This window comes from Pristis pectinata, chromosome 1 (genome assembly GCF_009764475.1).
Source record: "Pristis pectinata isolate sPriPec2 chromosome 1, sPriPec2.1.pri, whole genome shotgun sequence".
NCBI lineage: Eukaryota > Metazoa > Chordata > Chondrichthyes > Rhinopristiformes > Pristidae > Pristis > Pristis pectinata.
Window position 1 is genome coordinate 104646760 of NC_067405.1, and position 21139 is coordinate 104667898.

Genomic DNA, 21139 nt, shown 5'->3' on the forward strand with positions numbered 1-21139 from the left:
CAAGAAACTATTCGTTCACATTGTTTGAGGTCTGCAGTTTCAAACACCACCCAAGTTTGAGTATGTCCAATAAAAATCTTGTCTCAGCTCAACACTATTAGCGAAATATTTTCCCATTACTCTATTAAAAGTGAAGTGGTACCAGTCAATGCTACTTAAAATACAATATGGTAATTACCATTTTCAACTCAATAACTAATCAGCATGTGATTAGAACTACTTTTGCTACAAAACATTTATTAAAATGCTTGTAATCATTGCATTTTGGCAGAGATTATTTGACAAATAATCATCCCAAATGAATTTTGCAAGAAACTTGACAAGAGATTAGGAACTTGCATTGGGAAAATCTTAGCAAAAATAATTTGATGTTTCAACATGCATGCAAAATATAATTTTATTCCCTTTTAAATAAAACCCTAAAGCTTTGGCAAGTGTAGCTTTCCAAAACTTTCTGCAGATGATACAGCAGAACAGAAAATAAACAAAACACCTAGCAGCCATTAATTCTGAGGCAAAAAACTGGAAACTTGGAAGTTAAATAACTCTTGATTAAGATAATAATTAAAATTTCCTGACATTAAGGTATTTCTGAATTTTGGTGATCAGTGTGGGCTACTCCCCACTCCAGAAACAGAAAGTCATTTCCCATTATTTCTCAAAAACAGTTCCTTATAAACAATACCAAAAGACAATACATTTTTTTAAATCAGATTCATTGCAGAAAAGATCATTACCTTCACACATTGTTCAGCTAGATCTCTACTAGTTCTATTATTGAGCTCAACTACAACCAAACGATTACAAAGTGCTTTAATTGCTCCATCCACTCCAACAATCCTTCTTGTGCACTCAGCAGACACATCCAAGTAGTATGTAATGGCACGGGCTGTCACTTCCAATACATTATCAGGAGCACTTTCATCCAGAAAAATTTTGCATAGAGCTGGTAGGAAAGTACGAGGTGGGCACCTACAAAAAACAAACAAAAAATTAATAGGACTTCATTTACTGAAAAATACTGCTATAAATTTATATCATTTTTTGTGTTCTATTAATAGTAAAATTCAAGATGGCAACAGGAAACTCTCATCTCACTCCATATTAAGAAATTAATTTTTTTGGCACTTCAATGAGAGTTAATGGAAGGCTGCTGGTACACAGCACTCACCTGCTTTACAAAGCGAGACTTTGCAAGGCATCTTTTTAACGATCAACATATCAAAAATAGCCCACTTCATCAATAGCACAAGCATACAGATAAAAGGAACTTTTCAATTCAATCAAATTTCCATCCCCATATGTTAACTTTGTAAAATTCAGAAACAAGCAAGTTTTAAAAAAAAATCAGGTAACTGTCCAAAGAAAATAAAACATAACAGAGAGGTTTCCTGGGAGTTGCATCCAAAAGCACAACTACATTTCCAATTTCAACCATGTGTGGAATATTGCATTATTGAACTGTAATGACCTTTTCAACACTTGAGGTCTGTCCATTATGGACCACAGGACTTGTTGTTCCATTATACCATTCCTCAAATTTGTAAACAGTCTCTCCATTTAAGTGGCTGTCCGTTGTTTGCAACTATGAAAACAAAGTTTTTGTGCAATGTTTTTTTCCTCAAGTCAGAAACAGCAATAAATAACATCAGTGGGGAAAAAGGGACAGGAACTACAGATTTTCCTTCACGATCTCTTTTGAAGCTATCGAGGCATAATCTTTCAGGAGGCACGGATCAAGTCTGCCAAAACACTCAATGATCTTAATTACAGTGGGAGAAGATCCAGATATTGTGCATATGCATATGACAGCGCTAACTCAAGTTTTTTTTTTACCTCGCTGCTTTTAGGGAGCTCCTGATAAGGTCCCCTTACAAATGTTCAAATCTGCGCTCACCAACTTACTGATCAGGCTTCATTTTATGGTCTAGGTGGTTGTGCCAATGCATGGCGCAGAAAAAGAAAGGTAAACTACATCAATCCAATGTGATAGATTTGGTAACCCAATACCTAAAACTGACAGGCTCATGATATTCCAAAATTCTTAACAGACCGCCACCCAGGTGCACGATGGAGCCAGAAGACAATAAGGCAAGGTGATTGCAGTATTATTGCAGCAGGTAAAATTGCAGCAGTTTTCTTATTTCCAAATTACTAATTTTTACAGTGAAATATATCCATACAGAGAAAGACTTCCTACTCCAAACTGAACAAACAGAAAACACTACAGGAGACAGAGATTACCAAAAACATTGAAGTGGACTCAAACATACCAAATTCCAAACCAGCATTAACTATCCATACTAAATACACAGCTAAATGATCAAAGAGAAAATAATGTGAAATTCTTCCCCATTATGCTCCATGCTGCAACTTGCCAAGTAATTAGGCGAGCTTCAAATGCAGAAAAAAATGTTTGCCAACTCCACGAATTAACTATATATTCTTCCGTACTCAATTCAAAGAATTAATCTCTGTTAAAACAAGTAGGCTTACCACACAACCCAATATAAATGGCTTCATGTTATTTTACTATCCAATTGTTTAAACACCTGTGGAACTCAAATTACAAGGTGTGTGGTTGCATGCACATGCGTATCTTTAGGAAAGGAGAAAGACGTGAAACAATGTAGTTTGGAGTCTTAACCGACAGTCTCCCAAAATAGATTTCAAGAGTTAGGATGAAAAGTGAAATAAGTGTAAGAAATCCTGTTAGCCAGGATCACAACACTAATTTTAAATGCCAGGCTATTGTTTCAAGCACTTGCAATAACTCAATGTTCTCGCAATATTTTCTTTAAGAAAAAAATTACGGTTTCAGGCAGTGCCATATAAATACTTGATCCTGACATGGTTTATATTTCACTTCTAATTGCTGTGATACTTTAAAAAAAAAGTGACCTTTAAGCCATGAAAACTAATCAGCAAGACCAACAACTAAAATTTAAAAGCTTAAACTGCATTTCCCTCATATGCATGAAAGAAAACTGACATGCAAGTAAGCAACATGTTGCAACTGTAGGTTTTAATGCAGTATACAGGTATAAAAACAAGATGTTACCCTTTTGCACGTTGTGGCTGGAAGGAAGATGCCCAATGCATTTTCTCATTCAATGAAAATAAATAAGTGGCAGAAGGAACTGAAAAATAGTTCTATGAGATGAACCAATCTTCCAAGATCGGTGTGGTTACCAAGGAAGTAGTACTTTTATTCAAAAACACAGCTGTTCCATCTCTGTATCATGAAATAATTCTGAATATTTTTACAGCACAGGCAAAAATGCTTCTATAATATCAATACACTAGTTGAGGAAATCAGCCTTTCAATCACATGTATAATAAAGTAGAACTACCCCTCCACTTGTGCCCAAATACTGTGTCCATAAATACTTGACAGTGCTGAATTATTTTTAGCTTATGAGTTGTGTCAATTATAATTGTGAATTTAGGAAGGGCCTTACATCTCCAAACAAGAACTTAGCTGTTCTGTAAACAGCCCTTTTACATTTTTTTTATATAAACAGTGATTTTCCTTCCCAAAAATATTTAATTGTTATTACTTTAATGTTATATACTCAAATATTCACAATCTTATCTAAAAATGCAAAAGTTTCCTCACACTTTTCTCTTATTTGTGTGCATTAAAATCCAACAACTGGGTTGTGTTGCTTGATGGCATTTTACTTCAGATGTGGTGGACAACTTGTTTCGGATCAAAAGGAAAGTTTGGAATTAACATTTCAATGTCAGGGAGGCAAATAAATCAACATAGTGAGAAGATGAAACCATGGAATACTATACACAATAGCCAACACAGAAGGCAATTTAGGCAAAATTAAGTAGGATCGCACCCAGATCATCTCACAATAACTTACAATTTGATTCCTACCACTCTGTTTCAACAACTAGGATAAGAGGAGACCACTACAGCAAAAAAACTTTGTCACCAAAGCAGAGGCAGGATGTCAGAAAAATATCCATAAGCAACAAAATAAATTTGAGAAAATTGGAAATACAATTAGTTGCTAAATCTAAGATGCCAAACAAAAGCAATACAACATGCATCCTGTCAACTCTGTTTTAAACACCCCTACAGGAACACATTCAATGAATCAAACTTGAAAAGTAGCAAGTACAACTAAATAATATCTGAAACTAAAATACTTCTGAATACAATCAATGATTTTGTCAAACTATGAAACACTACTCATTCATTTCTTGCAACCTGGTTAATAGGGGAGAGACTGCAAGACAATTGCTGGGCTATCCTAATTTGGAAGGTCCCATTTACCATCACTATTAGCTTCCGCATTCTAAGTCAGTTGCTCTCGGGCACCTAAATGAATAATCTTACTTTAAACAATAAAGTCACGTGAAAACTTTTGTCCCCTCCATCGAGGATAACAGATTGGAATGACTATTTACAATGCATTTGACACATTCATACTAAACATTCATGTCACTGCTCGTGGTCGTCAGTCCAACCTTTCACTAAAAATTATTGTATGATGCATGATGATGGTGTAAAATTCAGTCAACCTCCAGAGCATGTTACTGCACCATAAATTTTTGCCATTGCATTCCTGCATTGCATCTGTTTCCCATGGCCAATTATAATTTTTAACTTTTGCATTTGTGCATCAAGTATCTGCACCTGGAGACACAAGAGACTGCAGATGCTGGAATCTGGAAGAACTCAATGGGTCAAGTAACACCTATGGAGGAAAATGGACAGGTGACATTTCAGGTCTGGATCCTTCATCTGGAGGAGTGTAAACTCCCATCAGTTTTCAAAGTTTTATAAGCATTGAGGAGGCAGTCAAAGGCTAAGCACATGCATCCTTGCAGGCTTGCAAAGCTGTTGAGATCGTGGTAGGCAGGAAGAAAATACATTTTCTCCACTTGCTGGATTTCCTTGACATTTGAGGCATTGTACCAAATAGACAGAAGCTGCATGCAACTGCATAAGTGTTTGGATCCACTTTAGCATCCCAATTATGCATTGCAACATTCAATTGAATATTAATAAGCAAAACAACTTTCTTTACATTATGGTGCTTAATACTCAGCTATGGTATACAAAACAGCCTCTCCTTCAGCTAAAGCACAAAACCAGTATTTCCAGCTTGTATTTGCCAATTTCTGGACTAAGCTGATCTCTCTCTTGGGGGATCATTCTGCAAAATGATTCTGTTCCTTCTGCAGCAGAGACCCTAAGCTTCCAGTTGTCTGTCACATTAGGCCTACATATCTTGTCCTCCCATACTGTTTGAGCCAAGCTCAATGCACGTTTAAAGAATAGATTTACTTTTTCCAATCAAGAACATTACAGCCTTCCAGACTCAACACTGAATTCAAGAATTTTAGCCTATCAGCCACACCAGCCTTGTATCTCATATCAACCAACATTCAGTTTTTTCTCCCACTCTCTCCTTCTGGAACTTTCAGATTTCCTTCTTCTTATCCCATCTTTACCTCCTCTAAACAGAGCTTTACACATCTTTTAGCTGACCTCATCATCACTTGTTATTCAATCTCTCTGGCCCTTCACTTCATCACAGATCTCGCTTCACCATTCCCTTCAACTTTTTTTTTACCTTAAATTTTTCTCAGTTTGAATCAACTCAAAGTATTTTTGCGGTTTCTCCCTGCAGAGTTGCTGCCTGACCCATTTAATATTTTCAACACGTGAAGTAGTTTGCTTTTATGACCCTCTTCTTGCCAAGAGGGTCCAACAATGGGGCCAAATCTGTGTCAATACTATGGAATCTAAACACCTTAAATACTTATTGTCACAATCAAACTTAGTAACCCAACTTGCAGACCAGGAAGTGCCAAGCCAATATCATTCTTGTGAATAACCCACAAACTCCAAGAACCCATCATCCTCTGTAATATCAAGGATTTGGTAATCCCAAGAAAAACAGGTGGAATTCAAGTTCAAAAACATTCGTTATCAACTTTCAAGTCTTGCCTCAGAATAAGACCTGGCTCATTTCTTAACAACACACAACAAATAGAATTGTCAGGCGATACTGCAGTGCTGTACTGAGAGAACACTGTGACGATGAAGATGCCACGTTTCAAATGAGGTATGAAAATCAGGTCCCACATGCCTGTTAAAGTAGACCAAAAATATTTCAGTACACTTAAATGGAAAGGCCAAGGTGCTTCCAATATCAGGATCCATATTAATTCCTCAAATGCCAGAGAAGTTAGTCGTGTGCTGTCAATGGCATGTTACTCCAGCCAAAACAGCCTCCCTAAAGCAGACAAACTGATGTAAACCATTTCCAGACAAACGGCGACAAGGGAAGAGTCTTTCTTATAATACCTTGGAATAATATGTCAGCAATGGTACAAGCCTCAAGTTGATTTCCATTTACTTCATTTAGGGCTGAATTTGCACAGACGGTCTGGTGTTCCACTTTATTACTTTCCAATCATGATCACCATCCCCATTCCCCTACCACGTACTCTGTGCAACCAGCATTAACAACATGTTTGGCAACCAGATCAGGAAATACACAGCTAAAGCAAATTAAGTACTGCAAAGAATCAACCACAGATATGTTAAGCAAAAAAGGTCCAAAAGAGAGATGCAATACACTTCAATTATTAACTGAAAACAATAGATACCCAAGTTTCAAAAAATTAAAGATTGTTAATTCTTTGATCAGAAATCAGTAAGCTTTGTCAAATTGAATAAGAAGCCAGCTCAAAAGATATCATATTGTTTGCTAGATGAACAAAACTCACACAATGCATTAAAATTAATTTCCATAAATGTTATGACTGAGAAATAAACCATGTTTCTAAAGTTGAATTTAAGTGGATCACTACAAAATGGATACTCTGTTCATTTGACACCCTGCCAGATTTATGCATTTCTACAGTAACAACAGACTTCAGGAATGACATCCAAGTCATGAAAACATCCAACATCATACAACTAATCATATTTATACTTATCTTTACACATAGAAGAACTCAAGACATTACACAGAAGTGATATTATCTGGACAAATGAGCAGAAGATTAACAAAAAGGAAGTTTTAAATAAATTAGGCCCAGTGGACTGGGAAAAGGAAGCAGAAAGAGCAGCTAATTGAGAACCTCAGTCTTAACAACCAAGGTGTCTGTGAGATCCCCGCATGATGTTGGAGATGATGAAACAAAAGGTAAAAAAGAAAGGGATTAACCGGGGTAATGAATGGGATTACCTCAATGTATAATACAAAAACACATCAAAAGGCATCAGACTGAACAGCACAGTTCATTATAACATCAGCACAGCATCAAGGATCCCCACCATCCGGGCCATGCAATCTTCTCGCAGCTACCGTTGGGCAGGAGGTAGAGAAGCGTGAAGTTCCACACCAGCAGGTTCAAAAACAGCTACCTCCCGACAACCAATCGGTTCTTGAGCCAACCAGCACAACCCTAATCACTGCAGTTTACTAATACCATGACCACTTTGATCACTTCGCATTAAAATGAACTTTTTTTTGTTCTAGTTGTGTGCTTTCTTGTAAAAATTGTTTATGTTTTTCTTGTGAATGCTGCTTATATGATGCTATGTGCCTGTGACGCTGCTGCAATTTTTTCACTGCACCTGTACATACATGTACTTGTGCATATGACAATAAACTCGACTTTTAAACAGTGATCCCTACTTTTAGATTCTCCCACGTGCATGCCGCATCCAGCCTGCCAAACGCCCTCAGAACCTTATCCATTTTAGTTGCCCCATACAAGTCCGTCCAACGTTTCCTTTTCAGACAACTTATCCACTCTATGTCCTAATCTAGTAAACTTCCTCCAAATATATTAACATCCTTCCTTAAAAAAGAGGCCAATACTGTACACTATAATCTAGATGTGATCTCATCAATGCTATTAAATGAAGCACAATGCCCTACTTTTGAATTCAATTCTTAACAATAAGTAATAACATTGTTTGCTTTCCTAATTATTTTCAGTACTCCAAACTAGCCTTTTGCATATCATGCTTTAGGACACCCAGACCCCTCTGTATCTCAAAACTCTGCCATCTCTCATCACTTAAACATTAAGCCTTTTATTTAATTTTTTTCCTGTTAAAATGAACAATTTCAGATTCTCCCACATTATATTCCATTTGCCAATCCTTTGCCTACTCACTTAAACTATCTGTAGTCTCCTTCTGTCCACTTCACCATTTACCTTCCCGTGTTATCAACAAATTTAGCCATGAGAAAAAAAATCTTCCTTTTAAAAAAAACCATTCACATCCTTTTCAGGACATCCCAAAGTGCTTTACCACCAATACACATCTTTTGAACATAATTCCTTTTATTATATATGAAACACAACAGCCAATGTGAACACAAACTCCCACAAAAAAGCAATATGATAATGAACTTTTAGAAATATGGAGCAGGGGATAAATAGCTATGACATCACAATAATTCAATTGCTCTATGAAAAAGTACCAAGTGATCTTTTACCTTTATCTGAGAAAACAGACAGCTTCCAAATTCAAAGTCTGCACTTCTGACAGCGCTGGACTCCCTCAGTACTGCACTGAAGTCTTGGCCTTCACTGACATTCACATCACTGGAAGGGAATTTCTACAGGGAACTTTCGGACTCAAAGGTAAAGGTGCTATTGAGCCACAGTTTCTCCTTGGATCCATCCACCAAAGTCATAGATCTTTCCGTTAACCAGTATAAAGTCAAAGTCGTCGGTAAGATTTCAAACTCTACAAGACCCATTCTTGAGCAGCATTCAGAACAAATGGCATGCTGTCTCCCTCTTTCCACCATCACAGATCTTAAGTATTGCAGAACTGCCTTATTTTACCATATCAGCTATTGCTTGGCCAACTTGGATATAAAGGCAATTCAGACCTTCCAGAAGACCCATTTATATCCCAACAGCAACTTGCTCAGTCATCAAGGTCTGCCAACTTACACAATTGATGAACTAGGCCAAGTCTCTTCCCCCCCCCCCATTAGTATTAGACTATTTGCCCATCCCTTGGCCAGATAGTCCAGGGAAGGATGATCCAGTCTTCCTGAATATCTTCCAGGAAGGTCCAAGTTCAGCCCACTAGGTCTTGGAGTTGGGTGGAAGCAAAGTTATGTAATAAAGGAAAGTGAAGGAAGATTGAATTTTAATTGTTCTAAAGTAGGATGTATTACCCAAGACTGTAAGACAAATAAAAGTCCTATCATAAACTGGAATACAAGGAAACTCTGAAAATGTCAGACTTCTGGTTGATGTGGAGATGTTTGATTGTTCGCTTGTCCATGACCAATAATATCCAGCATTCCTTGTTTCAAAGTCTTAAAGTTTAGAAGACTCTTTAAGGTGGTTGTCAAATGTTTAATGCTTAAATAGCAAGTCATTTTCTGAAGTGGTTTAAAGTGTGAATGGTTTGTGAGTTTTAAAATGTTACATGAAGTATGACAACTTGAGAGTTCATTTTGATTTGCACGAAGAGTAAGGGAATGAGTGAGTGAGAGAATGAATGCAAAGACATCTGTGTTTGTTCAATCTGTATTGGGAGGATGTTTGAATTATTCCTATTGTCCCGAAGAATAGGATGAGGAAGATTCTGTTGCTTTATGTGAAATAAACTTGCAGGACCTCTCGTGTTTCAGAATCAGATTTATTATCACTGTCTTGTGATGTGAAATGTGTTTTTTTGCAGCAGCAGTACAGTACAAAGATATAAAATCACTAAGTTACAAAATAAATTGTGTAGAAAGGAATAATGAGGTAGTGTTTATGAACTGTTCAGAAATCTGATGGCGAAGATGAAAAAGCTGTTTCTGAAAGATTGAGTGTGGGTCTTCAGGCTCTTGTACCACCTCCCCAATGGTAGCAATGAGAAGAGGGCATATCCCAGATGGTGAGGGTCCTTAGTGATGGATGCCACCTTCCTGAGGCACCACCTCTTGAAGACGTCCTCGATGGTGGGGAGGGTTGTGCCCATAATGGAGATGGCTAAGTCTACAACCCTCTGCAGCCTCTTATGATCCTGTGCATTGGAGCCTCCATTCCAGGCTGTGATGCAACCAGTCAGAATGCTCTCCACCACATATCTATAGAAATTTGCAAGAGTCTTTGGTGACATTCCAAATCTCCTCAAACTCCTAACGCTGGAGCTGCTGGCATGTCTTCTTCGTGATTGCATCAATGTGTTGGGCCCAGGACATATCCTCCGAGATGTTGAAACCCAGGAACTTAAGCTGCGCACCCTTTCCACCGCTGACCTGTCAATGAGGACTGATGCGTGTTTTCCCGTATTCCCCTTCTCTGAGTCCACAATCAATTCCTTGGTCTTGCTGATGTTGAGTGTGAGGTTGCTGTTGCAACACCACTCAACCAGCCGATCTATTTCGCTCCTGTACACCTCCTCATCGCCATGAGATTTTACCAACAAGTGGTGTCATCTGCGAATTTATAGATGGCATTTGAGCTGTGCCTAGCCACACAGTCATGAGTGTAGAGAGTATAGAGCAGTGAGCTAAGCACGCATCCTTGAGGTACACCTGTGTTGACTGTCAGCAAGGAGATGTTACCACTGATCCATACTGACTGTGGTCTCCCCATGAGGAAGTCGAGGATCCAGTTGCAGAGGAAGGTACAGACGCCCAGGTTATGAAGCTTGGTGATTAATACTGAGGGAATGATGGTGTTGAATGCTGAGCTGTAATTAATAAACAGCAGCCTGACACATTTTGCGGTTGTCTAGGTGCTCCAAAGCAGAGTGGAGAGCCAGTGAGATTGCGTTTGCTGTAGACCTGTTGTGGCGATAGGAGAATTGCAGGTCCTTACTCAGGCAGGAGTTAATTCTAACCATAACCAACCTCTCAAAGCACTTCATTACAGTAGATGTGAGTGCTACCAGTCGATAGTTGTTGAGGCAGCTCGCCCTGCTCTTCTTGGGCACCGGTATAATCGCTGCCATTTTGAAGCAGGTGGGAACCTCAGACAGCAGCAGTGACAAGTTGAACATGCCCTTGACACTCCAGCCAGTTGGGTCGGCACAGGTTTTCAGTACCCGGTCAGGTACGCCGTCGAGGCTTGCCACCTTGCGAGGATTCATAGTCTTGAAGGATGTTCTGACATCGGCCTCCGAGACAGAAATTACAGGGTTGCTGGACGCTGTGGGGATTTGCACAGGAGTAATGTTATTCTCCCTTTCAAAGTGTGCATAAAAGGCATTGAGCTTATCGGGGAGTGAAGCATCACTGCCATTTATGCTGTTAGATTTCACCTTGAGAAGAAACAAGAAGTGTCGCTTTAAGAAGTTATGTGAATGTGTATGTGGGAGCCCCACCCATCCATCTTTTCTTCCCTTCTATTTAGAATACATGTTAAAATGTTCTTAAAATATGGAAATAACTGTTTATTCCAATTTTTCAGGTATTTGCAAAGGTCCTGAGGAAGAATTCTCATTTTGTTTTTCCAGTGCTTTCAGTTTGTGTTCATTTCTTTCTTTCCTTTGAAATGGATATGGAGGAAGAGATGCCCAGATTCCACACTAGCCATGTGGAATACAGGTCAAGGTATTAAAATTGTGAGATGGGAAGTTCTTTTTAAAATATGGGATATGAGATTCCCACATTTAAAAAATAACTTGACATTTTGGGAAATTTGTAATTAGTGGATACTCAAATTGGGAATTTGAAATTGGTCTTTTGGGAGGAAGGTTGGAACATTTGGGGAGTAATCTTAAATGTTGTTTTTCTGAACAAAAAAATGTTTCCTTCCCCAAAGGATTAAAAGATATTGTGTATAGTCAATGCACTGACTAAGTTTTACAGTTCTTTTTGGAAAGCTTGTTTTTGATAGAATTACAATGCATTGTTTTGTAAAATGTAAATGAACAGCCAGAATTCAAGTCCCTTCTGTCTCCTGGAATGCAAGTGTGTGACGTGTTCGAAGTTCATTACGTCTGGTGAAATGCAAATGAGGTTTCAGCTTAGATCAGGGACTGGACCAATCAGCAGCAATCCACTACTGACCATAGGGAACCAGGGAGAGAAGGCTGACCAGGTGAGAGTCAGTCCACTAACAATCTCATGACAGGAAAATGAAATGACGGACGCCCACCCCCGCTTCTCATCTGACCACTCCCGATGGAAGCAGATCGATGGATGCAAGGGAACAGGAATGGGAACACAGAAGACACGGAGACAGCGTATCAGCAAACCGTGATGGAAGTGTTGTAATGAAGGCTTGTTCTGGGAGTTAGATGCTTAATGGGATAGATCTGAATGGAAATATATTGGGAAAACAGACAGAAAGGGATTCTAAGGCAAAAGACACCAAGTTCCACATCTTGTGCAGCTATAACATGATGTCACAATGTTGCAGCTATACAAGACATTGGTGAAAACGCACCTGGAGTATTATGTGCAGTTCTGTTAGTCATAGTATAGGAAGGAAGCATTTAAACTAGAGAGGATGCAGAAAAGATTCACAAGGATGTTGCTGGGACTGGAGTGCTTGAGTTATAAGGAGATATTGGATAGGCTGAGACTGCTTCCCTGCTAGCTCGATGGTATGGATAAATTGGACCAAAGGGCCCATTTCCGTACTGTTTAACCCTCTGACTCCATGTAAAATGCAAATTAATTATTTGTATTGTAAAGTTGCCAACATGGTGTATTTTATTTGATTTCCCTGGTAATGATGAAGGTATCCTTGAGAAATGAGTGACTAAAAACTGAAAAATTTCAATTCTAATTACAATCCACCAAACCCCACTGGAAAATTAACACCTGGGCAATAGACAACAAGGCAAGGCTTGGTTGCAATAGCCTTTAAACAAATGTAAAGTAATCTGCATACACATTAAAGAATAAGTATAGTAAGATATCAGTGGAATCTGTTAAGTACTAGCCAGGCAGTAAAGTAACCTTGAGCCCATCACTGCCTGCAGAATCAGACACAGCATGATGAGCACAATCAAGGAAAAAAGGTGAAATAAAGTAGCTCAGAAAATTAGTATATTCAAAACATCACTACTTCAGTTATATTCTGTAAACATGAAAATACTGAGTTAGGCTTTAGGCAAATGATTGATAGCTATCAAAATGCCTCAAGATTTGAACGAGGAAAATCAAGTATAATTTGCATTCCTTTCATTAAGCAACAATATTTGCCATTGAAGAACATATTCTCAACCTTCCTATCCTCAGGCAGTATTCCTGCATTCATTGAGGCTCGAAAGCTTGTGAGTAGTGTCTCTGCTATTTCTAATTTCACTTCTTTGAGCAACTATGCATCCCATCAAAGCTACCTGACTTGTCCACTTTTTCAGATGTTCATATTTTTTGTGTGAACTCTCAATTGTTATCTTGTCCATAAAACTTACTCTCTCTCTTCGAAAACAACTTTCAATTCATCTGTTTCCTTGCAAAGTATTCATTTTATACTTGTTATATCCACCACTATTAACCCATGAGGCACTTAATAGGCCCAAATTTTTATCCAGCTAACTTCTTGCAACCTATTTAAGATATTTCTGTGTTCATAGCCTCTATAGTAATGGGACACACTATAATCTCTAATAAGCATGATCAGCCACCTGCAGTACATTGCAATAAAGCCTCAATTCCACACTGTTTTTTCATCATCACATAATTCTGTATAACTCTGCAAGCACTTAAATACATAAACAAGACCAGGACATTTAGCTTTCTCAAAGAGGAGGGAGTGCTTTCAGATAAGATTTTAAACCAAAGTTCTATCTGCTCTCTCAGGAGAATGTGAACAAACCCACAGTGATTTTCAAAGAACAGGCAAGCTTACACTGCTGTCCCTTAACAAGCATCATTTAGAAAATGTGAATGATCAGCATCATGTTGTTTCTTGTGGGAACTATATGCAGCACTTTTCAGTTTATAACAGTAAGAGCATTTCATTGGCAAGAAGGCATCTTGAGATTTTGAAAGGTGTTATCCAAAATATATGTCCCCACAGGAAAACCAAATTTGGAATTGTGGCATTCTGCATGAATAATTTAGATCCCCAAACATCCTACAAAATTGAAGAGGAACATACACACACAAAGAGTTATTTGCAATTATAGTATGATTGCCTTCAACATTTTCCTCACATTAGATGCTTTAATAAAATGGGAGCAAATGCAACTGATTTATACTTTTTGAACAGCTGCATCTCTATTCTGCTGAAACTAGTTATACCACTTCTGGACTCATCTTTTGTTCATCATTTTTTTTAATCTTGCACTCATATTTGACCAACGTAATCACCACTGACCTTACTTTTTTTTCCCCACCAGGCTTAGTACTTGCTTTAAATGTGTTCATCGCTACAATTTCCAGTTCAAATGAAAGCTTCTCTCACACTCGTTCAGTTGGCCAACCATTTTAATTCCACTTCCCATACTGATATGTCTGTCCATAGCCTCCTCTGATGCCAAGAGGAGGCTAGATACAGATTAGAGGAACAACACTTCATATTCCATCTTGGTATTCTCCAACTTGACAGCATCAATAATGATTTCTCTAACTTCCAGTCACCACTCCCCTCTGCACCTCGCCCCCTGTTTTCCCTTATTCCTCTGACTCCATTACCTCTTCTCTTTCCCTTCTCCCGGCCTCATGACCTGCCCATCAACCAAACCTCCTCCCTCTGGTTCCCCACCTCCTTCCACCGTCCTGTCCTATCAGATTCCATCTTCTTCAGCCCTTTGCCTCTTCTACCCATCGCCTTTCAGCTTTTCACATCATTCCCACTTCCCCCCCCCCACCTACCTCACACCTGGCTTCACCAATCACCCGCCAGCTCATGCTCCATCCCCTCCCCCAACCCTTTTACTTGGCTTGTAACCTCTTTTCAGTCCTGATGAAGGGTCTCAGCCCAAAACGTCGACTGCTCATTTCCCTCCATAGATGCTGCCTGACCTGCCAAGTTCCTCCAGCATTTTTTTTTGTTGCTCCAGATTTCCAGCACCTGCAGTCTTTCCTGTGTCTCTTGTTCAGCTGTTCAGTGTTTCCAGTATTTTCAGTGTCTGTTCCAGATTTGCAATTCTTGAAGTATTTTGTTTGGGAGTATAAATTCTGTTGTAAAATTATGTAGCTTGCCTGAGGAAATGCTCTACTATTCAAACGTAAATGCCCTTTAAGTGTTAAATTGCATTTGCCTCCAAATGCCCCTCATACCAAAATCCTTTTTTGGAAGTGCCAGTCCAGTTTGGAATGAAAAATATTTTGCAATGGACTCCAAATCATTATGCACAACTTGCTACATTCCTGTTAATGCAAGAAATATTTCTCCAGTTCTCGGGAAATAAGTTGCTTGTCTATTTTTCAAGAAGCCAAACAGGGAGACATATTCAAAAGACCAACATACTCCTCCTCCAGGGCATAAACTGAACCATGCAATGTTCTCCATCTGGTTTTCATTGTTCTTTTAGAAGTAAAAGTTAGAACACAGATATGAAGGAATTAACAACATTGAATCAATTGTCAATGCTGTTAAGGTATTGTTAAGCCATTGGTTAAAACGCTGAGCAAAACAAAAAAAAAATCAGTCAATACTGATTATTATTCAAGGATCTAAATGAGGATCTAAATGAATGAAGTAATTCAGAGATGAATAATTTTTTTCAAAAAACCGTTGACTCTTGAGTGCAAAGACCAATTAGTAGCATGTTCAAACGTCGAACAATGCCCAATACACTTCAGAGGTCCAGGCCCAAGAATGAAATTCTAAACATTTTGCAAAATAGAGTCTTACAAAGGAGAAGAGCAAATCAGAGTGGGGATGGGAGGGGAAACTCTCAATTAACAAAGCATGAAAATATCTAGATGCAATTGTATAAAAATATGCATCACTTGAGACTTCATCAATGTTTGTTTTATCAACAACCAATAACCTGCACACTCCAACCTTAACCCTGGAGAATACAAAAGAAAATATTAGCGACCCATTTCCTAAGTATCAGGATATTTTCATTTGTAATTAAAGAGAAAACAAAGAACAAATTTCTGTTTATACATTACTTCATGTCCTCAGAAAATGTCACCATAAAGCTTAAGTGAGAAAACAAAGCAGCCACTTCATAACAAGATCCAAGAGAAATGGAAGAATGGACCAATTTTGTTTTTGTGGTTTTGGTTGAGGGATAAATACTCTAACACATAGAGAACAACCTTTGTTTTATACCATTATACTTTTTCTTTCCACCTACAAGTACCAGAGGTCTGGGCTTCATTGCTGATCTGCAAAGCAAAATCTCAGAAGAACAATCCAACAGTGCTTTATTTATAATGACTGCCACCATGTGCTCAAGTCTCTGGAGTGAGGTACAAATCCCAAGTTCTTCCTTTTAAGTTCATTAATGCCAAATCTTCTTAATCACCACTTTCTGACAAAGATGTGTGTCCTTTCACATCATGTGCCAGAAAAATTATATTCTAAGCCAACAGCTAGCAGTACAAATGAGCCATTTCAGAAAATGGAATTCTTAAAATCTTACACAACTACAAAAGACAACATACTTGCACCAATTTCACTTAGCTTAGGTAAAGACAGCACAGAAGAAAACTTTTTGGTCATCAAAACTCACCAAAATGCTTAAAATCCACTTGAAGGACAAAAGAACGAACAATGTGATGAACAGCTCTAACAAAGGGTCTCTGACCTGAAACATTAACTCTTTCCACAGATGCTGCCTGACCTGCTGAGCATTTCCAGCACTTTGTTTTTCATTTCAAAATTTCCAGAATCTACACTTATTAAAAAATTTTCCCATCAGTATTTTGTCTATTTCAATGAGATCTCCCATTCTCCTAAAACATATTGAATACAGGCCTTGGCAACCCAATCCCTCCTCATACAACACTCCCACCATGATTAACAGTTGTTTTGACAAAGGGTCTCAAAGCTGATGCTGCCTGACCTGCTGAGTGTTTCCAGCATTTCAAGCATGGCATCACACATGCAAACAGTGTGGGTTGACTAAGTGTAATTAGGATCTCAATGCTGGGGATGTTGGTCTGGAAGAGGACATTGATCTTGGTTTACTTAACTTTCCAGTGGATTGGAGGATTTTGCTCAGACAACACGAGTGATATCTTTCCAGCAACTCCAGGTACTTAATTCTAGTCTCAGGCATTTAGATCAAGGGGTCACCCTTCCCTTGCACACCGTGAGTTTTGTGCCAGATCTGAGGTCTTAATTTTCAAATGCCCTTTTCCTCAATGGGCTAAAGACAGTAGTAACAAACTGAAGGCAATAGCAAAGTTCATCAAATTCAAAGCTTTTCAACCTCATGACTAGTTGGTGTTGCTCCCTGCACTTCTATCTTTACAAAAATCTTCAGTTTATTAAATTTGCCCATACTACATTAGCACAATTTAACAGCAATGAAAATACATTATTAAAAATCCATAGCTTCATTTTCAAACATTTCTACCAGTAGAAAGTCCAATATGTCAATCAAGACTTGTTCAAAACAATGCCATCTGGCCTTCAAGTGGTTGTGTTTTAATGTGTTTTAACACAAAAAAATTCTTCCAACTTCCAAGTTTTAATGAGGCAGAAATATTCATATTCCAGGCAATGCTGTCTGTAGTGTCTCTGCTACTCAGAGTGCTTTTAACATTCCCAGACCCACCAAACTATGCACAACGAGAAATAACAGAATTGCTTTTCAATATAAAAACATGGGGGGGGGGGCTTCCTTTGGCGCAGAATTGTAGATCAGAAACATCTTCAAGACTCAGTACTTAAATAGTCCTGTTCTCTCTTCTGAAATAAACCTCACAAGCAAACGATTTAAAAAGTAAACCACCATTACACAATGAAAGGAATTTTGAAGTGTGGCATGCAGTAAAAGAGAACTATAAGCGAAACTGGCACATTATCAATTTTACTTACGTTTCAAAACAACGGTCCACGTTATCGGACATAAGAAGGAGCATACACAGCTGTTCCAATGCTATCAGCTGCATGTCCCTCTCGTCTCCCTGGCCCATCTGCAGCCATTCCAACAACGTATCGGGATCCACATCGGCCATACTGAGGCCGCCTCAATATGTAATTATATTCCCCACTGTTCTTCTGGAGTTAAAAGGACTGGTGGATAAGAAAGTCACTGTAGGGGGAGAGAGAGAGAAGACCGTAAAGTCATGAATAGTTCGAACAAAACTGATCAAAAGCAAACTAAAGCCTTAACATCAACTATTCACATACAACTGTCTGTAGCTTTCAACATTTTAAGCCTAAAATGAAAGGTTATCAGAAAGCGAATTTCACCAGAATTTAATGCACTAACTCAACTCCCCTCCCCCTCCCTCCAGGTCGCAGCCGCCATTTAACTAACAGCTCAGGACTAAATTCGTCTGCACTGTCGCTTTAATTGGATCCCCGGGCTCGGCCTCTCGCCGCCCAGTAACACTGGAACAAACACACGGGCCTAGGCACGGCCTCCCGGACACTCACCCTGGCTCTGCTCTAGCGGAAGGTCGTGACCGCGCTGCCGGCGGACGCGGTGGACCCCTTGGCTTCGGGGGGTGGCGGAGGCGGAGGAAAAAAACCCTGAGTCACCCGAGCAGCCGCTCCACCGCCCTCCCCGGAGATACAAAGAGCCCGGCCTCGGAAACAAGCCTTGGGCCACCGCGGCCTCGGAGCGGCTGCCTATGAGCTCTCGCTCGCAGCACCCACCCGCGGCGCCCCACTCGCTCCCCCCCCCCCCCCTTCACCAAACGGCCCCATTTTCCACTTCACTCACCGGCTCTCGGAGCCCAGACCAACCCCGGGACTTCTCCTCCGGCTTGGAGCTTGCCGCGACCTTCCCGTCGGTATCCTTCAGCGAGACCGAGGATTGGATAAATGCGAGGAGGCCGAAACTGCGCCCGATCCAGCAGCCGGCCCCAGTCTCTCGGGCACGTAATGCGGCTGCGGCGGAGGTGCAGCGTCGCTCCTTCCTCCCCGTCCAGGGAGCGTCGCAAAAATGCCGCGGTCGCCCTCGAGCGTCAAATAGTGTGCCCTTCTGAGGAGTTTAATTTTTGACCACTGTTTTAACATGGTAGGTTATACAAGAAAAAAGTAGTACGAAAATACGTAGGCGACATCCTCAATTCATCAATTGCTGCCAATTTTTGACCATCTCCCACTTTTCCCTTCGATAACCATTTCAAGGGATGGTATAACAGCCGGCCTCAACTCTAAGACCGATAATTACTACTACAAGTTGGACTACTTTTCCCCTTAATGCCAGCAAAAAACATGATTCTATTTTCAAGTTTCTGTCTGTATCCCATCTGCTCTCATGCTGCCTCTATTCACATCAGTGCTTTTATGACGTTTTCCTCCACCTATACTTGCCCTCTGGCACTTAAACAGCATCGGAGACACGAGGATCCTGTAGATGCTGGAATCTAAAGCAACACACAAAATACTGGAGGAACTCAGCAGGTCAGGCAGCATCCCTGGAGGGAAATAAACAGTCGACGTTTCGGGTCGAGATCCTTAATTAGGACTCACAATGGTCCTGATGAAGGGTCTCGACCCAAAACGTCGACTGTTTATTTCCCTCCATCGATGCTGCCTGACCTGCTGAGTTCCTCCAGTATTTTGTATGTGTTACTTAACAGCAATCTGTTCCATTTCATTACCTGACTCGAGTAAAGGAATTTTGATTCCCTCTGTACTCTCCTCACAGCAAAAAAGAAACAAGCTGCTGGTGGAACTCCGAGGCTCGAGCAGTATCTGTGGGGTGAGGGGAGGGATAGGAATTGTCGACGTTAAGCCATCCCTCCGTAAGCAAAACACTGCAGCTGGTAAAAGAATCTTAAATACAAAAAAATGCTGGTCATACTTGCAAAAAGCAGGATCTCAAACTGCAAAGATGAGGATGGAGCAAACGAATGTGGAGTTAAAGAACTGGAGTGGCTGGAAGCTTCCGTTTTTTTGAGATTTTTGACACAGTTTCTAGGGCAAGTGGGACCTGACAAGTCGAACAGGTTACACCTCAATTGGACCAGAACCAGTATCCCTGGCTGGGGTTGGGGTAATGGGGAGTAGGTGAAAGGTGATCTGGCCACGTGCTTTTGGTGAAGGTTGAAACTAGATTGACAGGGATGTGGAGGGTTGGAATGGGAACGTGAGGGAGAATTTTGGAAAGAGAAAAACAAAGTAAAAATAAGAGAAATAAAGGCTAGCATTCAATGGAAATAGACTATAGAAAAATACAGAAAGGCCAATTTTTTTTATTTATAGGTGTGTGTGTGTGTGTGTGTGTGTGAGTGAGAGAGAGAGAGAGAGATCTTCCTAGTTGCAACTTGGTTCACTAGATCGTGGTAGAGAATTAAAATCAATTAATCAATTTATGTGGAGCTAAGCAGCAAGGGAAAAAAACATTGCTGTGAGATTTTCTTATGCCTGTGAATAGCAGTTGTGATTCACAGCATGGTAATAAACAGGAAGAGAAGCATTTGGTCTGCTTACCTTGAAATGGATATAGTTGCTACAGAAGGATTCATAGAAAAGATTCACCTGACTCATTTCTGGGATGCATATGAAGAGAGATCAAGTAGACCAGGTCTCTGTTTGCTAATATTTGGAAGAATGAAAGGTGATTTCATTGGAATGTACAAAATTCTTAGAAGGCTCCATAGGGTAGATTTGGGGAGGACGTTTCTCCTGGTTAAGGACTGAGAACTAGGAGTCACCGTCTCAAATCAGAAGCAATCTATTCACGACTGAAATGGGGAGAAATTCATTCTTCAGAGGGCTGAAAGATTTTGGAAGTCTCTACTCCAGAGAGTTGTGAAGGCAGAAACTGACAGACATTTCAATACAAGAGATTCAGATATAAATTTCTATTTAAAGAACACAAAATAAAACAGGAAAAAAAGTGAATGAAATTGTGAGGGGCTCAGATGTGGTGGATGGCAGCATATATTTCCTTATAGCAGAAGTATGGGTTTAGGATAAGGTCTAGACGTGGAGGTGGGTACACTCACATTTCAGTATCTTGATAGCACTTGAATCGCCAAGGCATAGAAGGCTACAGTTCAAGTGTAAATGGGATTAGTATAAATAAATACTTGACAGTTAGCCTTGATGTGGCAGGCAAAATGGTCTATTTTTGTTTTCTATGACT

The 21139-nt window shown here is 39.7% G+C and overlaps 1 protein-coding gene across 6 annotated transcripts in view; it reads right to left on the bottom strand.

Annotated features, from left to right (window-relative positions):
- Nucleotides 1-19043, bottom strand: part of hectd1 (HECT domain containing 1) — a 71482-nt gene extending 52439 nt beyond the window's left edge. The window contains exons 1-3 of one of the 6 annotated variants that reach the window (XM_052015068.1): nucleotides 18764-19043; nucleotides 17911-18127; nucleotides 738-972 (exon numbers count right to left, since the gene is read on the bottom strand). In XM_052015068.1, coding sequence (XP_051871028.1) covers nucleotides 738-972; nucleotides 17911-18050 — 375 coding nt within the window. In that variant the 5' untranslated portion in view covers nucleotides 18051-18127; nucleotides 18764-19043. The remainder of the gene's footprint in view (nucleotides 1-737; nucleotides 973-17910; nucleotides 18128-18763) is intronic. The other 5 variants (XM_052015078.1, XM_052015037.1, XM_052015044.1 and 2 more) reach the window with 5 other exon arrangements.
- Between the last annotated feature and the right edge of the window lie 2096 nt (nucleotides 19044-21139).